General features: G+C 38.4%; 1 protein-coding gene across 1 annotated transcript; it reads right to left on the minus strand.

Annotated features, from left to right (window-relative positions):
* Positions 1 to 1526: 1526 nt before the first annotated feature.
* LOC125817312 (uncharacterized) lies at positions 1527 to 2039 on the minus strand. The gene has a single exon (XM_049496846.1). It carries the CDS (start codon positions 2037 to 2039, stop codon positions 1527 to 1529), a length of 513 nt encoding a protein of 170 aa, XP_049352803.1.
* Positions 2040 to 12895: the final 10856 nt, after the last annotated feature.

Here is a 12895-nt window from a genome sequence, read left to right on the forward strand (position 1 = left end):
AGAGGGTAAACAATGATGAAGGGAACACCATACCAAGGTATGAAAGCCCACGAAAAATTGAAGAAAAAGCACTTGAATTCCCTTCTCCTAGCTTGAATTGGACCTTGCCCTTCAATGGTGTTCTTGAGAGATTATATTTGAGAGGGAAAGGTTTGATTTGAAGAGTGAGGTCTAAGTGAGGGTTTCCATCTTTTTAAATAACTTAAAATACCCTACAATAGGTAAAATAACCGTCCATACCCTTTAAAAGACTTGGGCTGAATTTACCAATTCACCCCTCAAGTGGCCAAAATAATTGACAGCACACAGTTCTTTACCAACAGTTACCACCTACGAATCGTGGGTGGTGTGACTAACCGTTCTGTCACTTCGTGGAAAGGTACTAAGGTCCCTCCATGGAGGCCAAGCCTCCACAGGCTAAGGTGGGGGCGACGTAGCCCACCAACGGGCCATCATCCTAGTCACGGAGCGTCACTCTAGCTCGTGGGTCACCCCACTGTTTTTGGCAACCTTGGGGTTGAACTTAGGTTCATTCTCAAGGACCCTTAGGGTGGTCCTTGAGGAGTCATACCCGGACGTTTAACCCCTAAACATAAACATTAAGATACTAGGGTCCTTCACACTGATTTTTGACACCAAACCACACACCAAAACAAGGACAACACACAAGGACACACTATCACACAAACGACTAGTTTCCAAATGTCTTGGTCATCCCTTGACGTTTGACCTCAAAACTCTTTAAACCAACTTTTAAAAGATAAATCTCAACATTATAACAAGTTATTAACTCATAAAACATACATGAAACTCTAGTTCATCCTATTTCATTTTAGGGTCTTAACAATATCCCCCACTTGGGACTATTCGTCCTCGAAAGACACTTAAACACTTTTCAAGAACTTCATGACTCAAATTAGTAGCCCATAATTACACATCAATACAGTCAATGCACCTAACTTACAGGGAACAGCAACTTCATACCATCATGCACCCAATACAACACAAGCAAGTAGGAACTACTTCTACAAACTCATAAGGCACACATACCTCATCATTTGCATTGAAATATGGAGGAACTACCTTCTTCAATTTTAGACATGATCATCAATTCATCCTAAGGCCAAACATTCAATTACTTTCAAAGCACACATAGGCATGATCAACATTTTACTTTATGAGCCAATTAAGCAAATCATGCTAGATGCACACTAATCATGAGAAGAATGTAGATCATTTACAAATCTTATCATTTAAACATAGTATCATTTAGAACACACATATCATAAGGAGAACATGCAACTCATAATCATACACATAACTCCAAAACATAAACAAGCTACTAGGAATTCTTGGTCTCAATCTTGAGTATAAGAATAGAAGGAATAAGATATGGATATCAACACCTTACTACTCAACTCATTATCCCCCATTTAAGGGTAAACCCAATTCATGGAAACTTAGGACAATCATGAGAACTTCAAAAAGACATCATAACCTTACGGAACTATGACTTACCGAAACTTTCATTCCGGATTAGATTTTTTGTTAGATTGTAGCACATAGAAATGATTCCTCTTTGGAGCATTAGGATCCGGACCACCATGAGGAGCTTGGTTGGTCTCCTTCCCTTTTGCCGAAAGTGTTGGCCAATCTCTCATCTTATGGCCCTTCTTTCCACACCCAAAACACTCATCTGTATCGACAAGACACTTTCCTAAATTTTGTTTACCACATGTAGTACATTTATACCTCTCAAATGAAGAACCACCTCCATTTCCTCCTTGAACATTAGAGTTAAACACCTTACCCTTGTTCACCATAAGAGAGTCTTGATTATAAAACCTCTTCTTAGACTTAGGTTGACCTTGCTCATCCGGCGTACTCCTCTTCAACTTCCTATTCATCTTTCTAAGCTTGGTCTCTTCAATTTGTTGGGCATACACCATGAGCCTAGAAATATCCATATCATGATGGAGCATTGATGTACGACACTCTTCTTCAACCAAACCGGACACCCCCATCACAAACTTATTCATTCTAGCCGTAGAATTTTCTACCAAGGTTGGGGCATACTTAGAGTGTTGGCTGAACTTGAGAGAGTATTCCTGCACACTCATTCCCCCTTGACGGAGGTCCATAAATTCCACTAACTTTTGTTCTCTCAATTCTTAGGGGAAAAACCTATCAGTAAAGGCCGTCTTAAACACTCCCCAATCTACCGGGCCAGCCCCTACGGGTCTCTCATCTCTCCATTGCTCAAACCACACCTGAGCTACATCTTTCAATTGGTAGGCGGCTAGTTACGCCTTGTCCCTAGAAGTCACTCCCATAGCCTCCACCACCTTAAGCACCTCATCTATAAAACCTTGTGGGTCCTCACCGACCTTAGAGCCATGGAAAGTAGGAGGATTCATCCTTGTGAAATCCTGGATTCTAGAAGCGGGAGTACTTGGATTGAGGTTTACTTGTGGTCCAACTCCTCAGTTAGCTTGGGTCGTCATGGCTTGAGCTTGAGTGGTGACGACTTGAGCTTGGGTCGTCATGAGTTGAGTCAAAGTTTAGAAGTCAGCCCTTATCTCCACATTAGACATGACCCCTTCTTCATTAGGGGCTTGTGGACCTTGGGGCACTCGAGGGGGAACCTCATCATTCACATTCTCACCTTGTGCTAGAGGCGTATCTAGAGGGGTTCTGTGGGTTCACATGAACCCATGCTCCCCTCTCTAGAATATATATAGTAGTGTTATATTTTTTAAAAAATATTTAAATATAGAGGTGTGAACCCACATTAAAAGTAACATATAATAATACGATAAAGATTGGGTGCACCTCTTTAAGCAAATATAGTAATTTAAATCTTATATCTATCTTATTTTTCTTATTAACACCTCTCCAAGTGGTTATCGGTAGCACTTTTGGCGTTTCAATCAATTTTTCTTTTATTTTTTTCTTTTATCTTTCAAAATTTTCAAATGTGTAACATTGAAAATTCCTAAATAAAATTAGCTTGGTATAATTTTTATATTATTAAATCAAATATTTATATTAAAATTTAAAACTAGTAGTATTATATATGTTAGACCTATAATTTTTAAAGTTTAACTGTTAGTGTTAAGAACGTAAAGGTTAAACCGATCAAATTTATTTCTTAGATGCATATTTTCGTAATAATGCACCCATCCTTATAAAATCCTGAATACGCCTCTGCCTTGTGCCCTCCTTGCATTAGTCCCTCTCGTATTCATGTTCCTATAAACACAAGAGAGGGGTTAGGAAGAGATCTTATAGAACTACACTCTAAGGCACCACTTCAATAATATGAAAGAACTGTAACTTCTATCGTCCTATAGCCTCTCGCTCATAGATGTGTCGCGACTCACACCGATGAACAAGACTCTACTAGACATGGCTTGTGAGACTTTGAACCAAAGACCATTCTCATAACCTTATGCTCTAATACCAAGTTTGTCACGACGCGAGAGAACCGCCTAGTCGTAACCAGCGTAGCTGACCCCGAAGGGGTCGCATACAAACCACATAGAATACACGAACATAATAGCATAGAAATAGTATGAAATTTAAAAACTTTTTAAACAACCTCTTAAGACTTGGCAGTCAATCACTTTTAAAAAAAGTCTTTATACGTAAACGGAATACTAGTCTCACTTAGCCAACTTAGACAAACATACAAAATAGGGTCACGCCCCTTTACACAATCGAAAACACTAAAGTCTATTACATGAATTGAAATAAACTACTAAGATAGGTGTCCTCGAATGCTTTGAGGACATACCAAGAATCTTGAGGTGAATCGACTCTGAAGCTTCAACCTTAAGGATCACCTCACTAGCCCACACCTACACTTTGTAAAAAAAAGTAGAGGAAAATATGGAATTAGTACAATTAAGCACTAAGTATGGTGACCATGCAAAAACAAGTTTTAAAAGGACATTTATTTGAAAGCCATGCAAGTATGTCATTTTTGGTAAAACTTCATGAAATACAAGTAAAACAGTCACAATACTCAACCATAAGCAATCATGCAAGTTATAAGCCATTTCATACATATACCACATGTAAACCATCCATTTACCTTTTAACATTCACCTCAAGTAACCATTAGACAACATCTTACGCAATGTTAATCACTCATTTATCATAGACCCTCCACCTAAGACTATCCCAAGACCCACCTAAGTAGGACATTAAAGGGCTGCCCATACAACCTCTTCACACATAGCTAGGTGTTCCTCTAGACCACCAAAGCAAGGACCCTTCTTTTTCAATACAAGTCAACATTGATAATGACATAAACACATTATAAACCATGCTTCTTTAAAAAGGAACCATCCCCTAAGACAACTCCAAGTAACACTAGTGCAATGTGCAGGTAGCATCCCATACTACTACTTACACCAAGTGCTCCGATGAAGTCACCCTAAGCTAGGCACATTACCTTCAACAAGTCACAACACATTCGTTTTCATTAGCCATAGGACCAACATACTCCATTAACATCATTAAGGCTCATTCATTCATTCAATTCTCATACGGACCCATTCATTTATTATCATCAAATGAAACACACCATGATCTCCTTCAAATGTCTACTTGTGCAATGCATAGATAATATCCCATTCCACTACCCACACTAAGTAGTACACCCATAGGAAACCATAGTTCATTAATCATTGGTGTGGGGGTAAGCCTTAACCGACATAAACCATGAGAACTTGACATGGAATCCCGGTAGTAAACCTTACTGGATAAGGGTTCCCCACTTGCCTCAGGTAGGGTCATTATTTCTAGCTTAAGTGGATTCCACTAGCTATAGACCTATGCGGGCGCATAGTTAAGGGATAGGGAGATTGCTACTAGACACTCCACCTCTACTCACGGGGAAGAATGCATCTCAAGAGGTTGCTACTAGACACTCCACCTCTATTCACGGGGAAGCATAGATCCCATTTTATAACCTCTCGGTGCTAGGCATTATTCCCCATGGAGGTCATTACGTTCATTCTTTATGGGATGAGGATTGATACTAGACACTCCTTCTCTACTCACAAATGAGCATCCATCCAAACTAACCATTCATTCATTGGAAAGCTCTTTAAGAATATTGAGATTGCTACTAGACACTCCACCTCTATTCACGGGGAAGCATCCATCTCAAATCCCCCATTCATTCATTAGAGTTAAATTAAGGAAACCTTTCAATGGACCCATATTCATTACATTATCATTAACTTCATTCACAATTCATAAACAAACATACTTCACATTAACATTCTACATCAAGACAACACTTCACTTAATCCTCTAATGTCTTAAGGGCCATTATCACAATACATACAACAGATAAGCACCTCCACCATAAGTGGATCAAACCAAACAAGAATAATTTCATAATAACCAAGAAGTTTGGTTAACTTACTCTTCTCTAATGCCACAATCCACATCATTCAACCTCCAACAATTCCACATAACAAGAGAACTTACAGGTTATCATGCTCATAAGGCCAATATCAGCAACTCATTCATACATCAATAATTCATCGTAGAAAGAAGTAGATAACAATATAAATCAATACTATAATGTAATCTAAATACAATTCTATCAATGAACAATCATGATTATCAACTCACTTTACAAGCCAATTTAGAAGATTTAGGGAAACATGGGTTCTTCAAGAATTCCATGGAAAATCAACATAAAAACAGTAAAAAAAAAACCATCAATTCACCATTATTATGACTTTAGAAACCATTTTCCATTTAACCCATGCTAAGAATCAAAATTTGGAATTTTGATCTTATCTTTCGAAACCCTTTTTGAAAACCTTTGATTGGACACCTTGAATGAGAGGGTAAACAATGATGAAGGGAACACCATACCTAGGTAATGAAAGCCCACGACAAATTGAATAAAAACCACTTGAATTCCCTTCTCCTAGCTTGAATTGGACCTTTCCCTTCAATGGTGTTCTTGAGAGAATATATTTGAGAGGGAAGGGTTTGATTTGAAGAATGAGGTCTAAGTGAGGGTTTCCATCTTTTTAAATAACTTAAAATACCCTAAAATAGGTAAAAAAAATCGTCCATACCCTTTAAAAGACTTGGGGTGAATTTACCAATTCACCCCTCAAGTGGCCGAAATAATTGACAGCACACAGTTATTTACAAATGGCCACCACCCACGGACCGTGGGTGGTGTGACAAACCGTTCTGTCACTTCGTGGAAAGGGACTTAGGCCCCTCAATGGAGACCAAGACTCCACAGGGTAAGGTGGGGGTGACGGAGCCCACCAACAGGTCGCCATCCTAGTGACGGAGCGTCACTCTAGCTCGTGGGTCACCCCACTGTTTTTGGTAGCCTTGGGGTTGAACTTAGGGTCCTCCTATAGGACCCTTAGGGTGGTCCTTGAGGAGTCGTACCCGGACGTTTAACCCCTAAACATAATCATTAAGGTACTAGGGTCCTTCACACTGATTTTTGACACCAAACCACACACCAAAACAAGGACAACACACAAGGACACACTAGCACACAAATGAGTAGTTTCTAAATGTGTTGGTCGTCCTTGACATTTGACCTCAAAACTCTTTAAACCAACTTTTAAAAGATAAATCTCAACATTATAACAAGTTATCAAGTCATAAAACACACATGAAACTCTAGTTCATCCTATTTCGTTTTAGGGTCTTATCAGTTATAGAACATGCAACATGTATAATTATATAACAAACCATCAAGCGTTAAGTCACGAGTGGGATAGTTTTGCTCGTATTCCTTTCTCACCACAAAACACATACAATTTTTACCCATCTACTCTCTTCAATGTCCTCAGAATTCTTATAGGTGTTCTGCTATTGGAACTTGGCTTCCTTCTAGGTCAATATAAATACTCCAGTTAAGGTAGAAAAGAAAGATCCTTAATAGTTCATCTCTTGGAGTAGGAGGCCGAGGTCAACTTTACCTTCATTACTCGTTTATGTTACATCACACTCAATGTCTGTTGCCTTTTGAATGTCATAATTGAAAATAAATAGTGAAGCTTGAACGCACCATAAAACATGAACTCTAATAACATGTAAATGTCAGGTACCTATAAAGTTATATCATGGTTCATAACATCTTAGAATTAGCCGATTTGGGCTTAACTAGATTGGTCTAGCCATACTAATAGATTTCCTCTTTTTTTTATAATAAGTGAGGGGGCTCCGACTCGTTTCCCATGGAAGATAGCAAATAAGAACAACTAGCATATGATCAATTTTTCTTCTCCCTTAACTGGACTAGTATTGACGAATTACTACAGTCATATATTAAATGAATCTGGTAATAGCTCTATTCAATTTGATTGAAGTCTATACATGTGTATAATTCTCTACTTCTCTTTTGTACTTTTGAATAAGTAAGGTAGTCGCTTCTCTTTTTCGGTATACCGCTTTGCGAGCAGAGCGAATTAACATAAATCTTTCCAAAAATGAGGAGGAAAGTGAGATCGTTGTCCAATCTTTATCGTCGAATCCCTAAATGTGCATCTTCGAGTGTTTCAGCTGATCCCTAATCTCCCAGTATCAATATTTCGGCTGCTCAAGCCGGTACAGGTACAGAAGTGGATACAACGGAGCAGCTTACTCCTGAGATGGATTTACCGATTGAACTAGATTTACCCGCCCTTTTCACCTCTTTTCTTAATTATGGAATTGAAGTTATCTAAAAAATGAACTGACAAACCGTCTGTTCACGGAGATTGTTGTAGTTTCCGTAGTTGCAAGAATTTCTAACGATTGGGTTGGTGTGAAGTCTACCGCCTGTCTAGCATATGCTTTGCATGAACATCTCAATGTCTAAGATAAAAAGAACGAGGGGAAGAATCGATGAGGTGAGTGTTCTCGAAGAGAAAATCGTGATGGAAAAAGTGTGAGGAGAATTCGAAACTCAAGATGTTAGAAGGTGCAAAATCAATGGGTGCAGGAGCTGCTACAATTGCTTCAGCGGGAGCTGCTATCGGTATTGGAAATGTCCTTAGTTCCTCGATTCATTCTATGGCGCGAAATCCATCATTGGCAAAACAATTATTTGGTTATGCCATTTTGGGCTTTTCTCTAATCGAAGCTATTGCATCATTTGCCCCAATGATGGACTTTTTTATCTCATTCGTATTCCAAGTTTGTTAGTAATCATTTACGATGGGTGGATTAGCAGGAAGGGATCCCTGTGGTTAGACTAACTAGCCGAGAAGGCTAGTGAGGTTCCTACTATGGTGAAGTGAAAGATCTTCCACTATAGTGGGAAGAAGACAGGTGGGAGCGAGCCGAGCGAGAGCAAAGCAAGTTTCAGTGGTGGGCTATCCTCGTGGTCCCATTTCATCGGCTTTTTCTAGGCAAGAGTCGCTCGAATCGAAGTCAAGGTGAGGTTTGGAACCCACATTAGTCTATCTCTTTTCTTTGATAGTCGTAGAAAGTAGTCGCTGAGCTACTTCTCACTAAATTACTTACGGAGGGGCCGTCGAGAGAGATTTGCATGTGTTAGTCTAGCCTCATATATTTCTCAATGTCCGGACATCTATCCAATGCATTCCTTCTTTTCGGCCTTTAACTTCACGCTTGAGGAACAGTCTTCGGATGTTCCAGTAGCTTTGCTTTATTCTAAGTCATTTTTTACAAAACCAGCTTGAAGCCTGGATTTTGAATTCGATTCTATCATGCTCGCTAAATAGGCATAAGATTATGGGACTAAGGTGCGCCACCTTAAGAGGAATGGAGCAAGGAGTTATCCACTAAATGATAGAAAGGCTACCTTCTCAAGGAGGAAGACTCTTTCAATATAAACAAGGTGTAAGCAAGCTTCTTTTCGACCAGACTGGCCTGGCAATTATCTTTCTATAGATAGCTCATTGCTTATAAAAAGATTTATAATGAGAATCCGTTGAAGCTTATTTAGGATTGATCTTTCTTATCCGAGAGTCTGACCAAACTCTCTGCCACTGTAGGTGCGACACAGGTAGTAGTGACTGAAAGAGCTGATGCGGCATGATCGCAATTATAAGTGTCCTATTTAGTTTAGGGATTTAGGGACTAGGCCTGTTGAGGAACTGAGATGATTCATCTTAGTCTTAGTATGTCGGGTATGTCTTTGGCCAAGCCCAGGGATTGACAAATCTATAGTGGCGGGTCTATCTTCTTCTGGGCGAGCTGCAGAGCAACTTTTTCTTTCTTTCATTCCATCTGTCTTGGTTGATTGGTTAAAGAGAGCGCTTTGATAAGATTGTTCCGCAGAGAGTGTGGCTAAACACTTCTTCACCTTTCGGCCTTCAAAGGAATGGTCGGAACTATGATCCCGATTGGATGAACTAGGCCCATATAACTTCTATCTAGGTAACTTGAAATTCACCTATTTTTTTCTTGTTGTTAGGAAGACCAAATATCAAGACTTGAATCAATACTAAATTGACTTCTCTATCTAACAAAGGTTCACAAAGTTGTTCCCAAGTGCACCATTATAACTCGTTAGGGTCAAAGAGTTGATACCATTGTCTTGCCACATACACTTAGCAATCACTCATTCATAACCACCTATATCACTCCTCTTTAGCATCCTCATATCACCCCTACTCTTATGTTTAGGGAATTTGACATATCCCATCTAACAAGTACCGTTTAATCAAAACTAGTAGCTTCATGTACTCTAATCCCACTATGTACAACCTGACTAATCACAACTGAGGTCTAACCAATCAATTTTCCTTTTGTAAACCTTACCCTTTAGTCACATACTAATTTTGTATAGCCAACACATAGATTATAATAGGAACTACCATACATATATCATTTGCAGCAAATGGCACACTTATCCCTAAGTTTTATAACCATGAAAACAATACAAATTTTATTAGTACTTATTTTGGGTTTTTGGCACATACCATATAAAATCCAAATATTAACATACTCGGGATGATATATGGTGAGAATTTAGGCCTTGTCAGCCAATCAGGGGGATCTTTAGTAACACTATTGCACGGATACATCCATCTATCAGATTGTGCCACTGCCTTATTCCAACTAAAAGAAACTGGTTCAACAATATCAATTTCAAGAACATGTGTAACGCTGAAAATTCTATGTATATCACAGACTAAGAACAAGTGTCCTCTATAGGAATAGATCCTATAAGTATGGAGGAAATATAGAACTCAAGAGTTGGTTACATCCTCCTAAGAAGATATGCCTGGGAATGCAACAGCTCATATATGTAACTAGGTAACCAATCATTTTTTAAGCATATACTATATCTTTCTCAATTGAACCAACGTGATACAAATGGTACAAAAGCAACTTTAGAGGCAAATGACGTAAAAGCCTTTACATACCTTGTGGAGTGAGACGATCGAATAAAATGAGCTCAATCTAGTCTAAATTTTGGAAAATTAAGATCCTTTTCTGTATGTTACATGTTGACACTTTATCTATCGTTAACCTTAACCATAGTAAGCATAATATGAATAACATGATCACGTACAAGTGGAAATTGACTTCTTAACTTTGCTCTATCGCACGATCTGGATTATGAAGAAAGGTAACATTTCCTAAATATCCAAGAAGCCCCCTAATTATAAATGTGGCACCCAACACATTCATAAGTAAGGCTCTACTAGACACGCCTTTGTACACTCCCTAGGACGAACTGCTCTGATACCACTTTTTTCATACCCCAACCCAAGGCGAGTTGGACAAGTACAATATGCACACATGTTTTACAAGTGATCTATGATGAGACAGTGAACTACTATGCAGATAGATTTACTAATGAGAAGCTACATATACAACACATGTCGACTAGTTGAACCAAAACATGTGACAAGTATAACTATGAATACAGATGATAGCTTTACAATGTCTACAAAGCCTCTACTGGAATCCATGAATGTAACACTATGAAAACATGCAAAGTAAACACTCGGCAAAGCCTCGAATCAACCTGGAGCTCACCAACAATCGTTGAGTATCATGTGCTTCTATTGGGGAAATCTACTAGCTGACTACATCTACCTGCAACATTAAATGCAGCGTCCCCAATAAAGGACGTCAGTATGAAAGGATATACTGAATATGTAAGGCATGATACAACCATCTGTAAAATGAGAGCTCAAATGAAACCAAATACAAATAGATAGAGATTTAAGACAACATTTGCTTATACTTGTGGAATCATGTATGTTACATTCTTTTTTTTACTTTTCTGTACTTTATAATCTTTGTAAGGCATGTGATACAAATGACCAGCTAATCATTGGTAGAAGAGGATGACCCATGATAGGCATTTTAACCCCTTGGATGTTGTCCTCATAATTACACAAATTGGGATCGACCCATGCTAGGCTTTCACCCCTGAGCTGCCACCCTTTTATACCAATTGGGATCGGCCCATGCTAGGCTTTCGCCCCTGAGCTGCCACCATTCTATACCAATTGGGATTGGCCCATGCTAGGCTTTCGCCCCTGAGCTGCCACGCTTCTATACCAATTAGGATCGACCCTTTCTAGGCTTTTACCCCTGGTAAGCCACCCATAATTATACCGATTGCTTCACTTAGCTTCTTTAATCTTTGAGATTGTTGTTTTGGGGTTCATAACTCTTTTGAGATTGTTCTTTTGATGATCATAACTCATTTGAGATTGTTGTTTTAGTGGTCATAATCCTTGTTGAGATTTGGATTATGGACCAATAGTAGAAGACATATGAATATGGACTTACGAAAATAACAATGACATGGGAAGCAAATGTGACACAAACATAATAATTAGGAGCTTATATGACTCAACAATCATTTTGACATCTCAAATTGAAGCACATATCAAGTGAAGACATTTAACATTTAGCCAAGAGATTTGAACTCTATATGGTAGTCAAATGCTCACTAACTAATATCAAATACAAGGTGTGTATGAACGTGGAACCAAGGGGGAACGTGGTCAGATTCAACTTAAGGATGGATATATATTCCAAGTAAGTACATATAAAATGTACAATAGAGCAACTAGTGATCTTATGAGGTAATATTATAGTCTAACACAATGGGAGTAATAACTAATAAAGGGAACATATGAAAATGTGAAAATATGACATATATGATGGAATAGACAATTGAAACAAGTTGGAAAGATATGGGAAGATTGTATATCCAACATATAAACATATGTACCATGTGTAATCTAGGATCATTTTGATTTATATAAAGGGAATACATGCCAAGGGTACTTTAAAGATGAAACAAGTTCAAATCTTGCATGCGAACACTTGGTAGAGTAAGCACGTACATTTAGTAATAAACTCATATTAGAGTAATCACTTTAGTGCTCTAGGGAATAGGAACAACAACTATGGATCAGTCACTACCAAGGTCACTTAGAAAGCTCACTTTGTAATACAAGTGTTGGATTCATGCCAAAGAAATAGGAAATCGAATAGCTTTACATACCTTATTTTCTTACCAATATAACTATCACGATTCAGCCTCCCTTTTTGGTGCTAATCTATAATATAAGTCATGATTAATCTAATGTTAGTAGCTAATCATAATAAGACCCTAAAAAAAAAGTAGCTAAACACTTGACGGAAAGTAGGCCCATACAACCCTTACACAAGTGGTGAACCACCACACCCTTCGTCTATACATTAATACAACTTCATACATTATTTGCCAACTTACCCAAGTTGCCCCTAACAACCATATACATAAGGCATCCACTATCAATCCCCAAAATATTTTCAGCATAATAGGAGAATATTGAACTCAAGGATTTATAACCATCCATGAGTTCTTGAAAACTATATAAAAAATTCTCCACCCAAAAACTGTATTTAAAGAGAGGCAAAAATGAGA

Source organism: Solanum verrucosum, unplaced genomic scaffold, assembly GCF_900185275.1.
Source record: "Solanum verrucosum unplaced genomic scaffold, falcon-dt-bn FXZP01000258.1, whole genome shotgun sequence".
Lineage (NCBI taxonomy): Eukaryota > Viridiplantae > Streptophyta > Magnoliopsida > Solanales > Solanaceae > Solanum > Solanum verrucosum.

Excerpts from the sequence above, each read along its gene's own strand:
- LOC125817312 (XM_049496846.1), bottom strand. The coding sequence starts at position 2,039 with ATGAATAAGTTTGTGATGGGGGTGTCCGGTTTGGTTGAAGAAGAGTGT.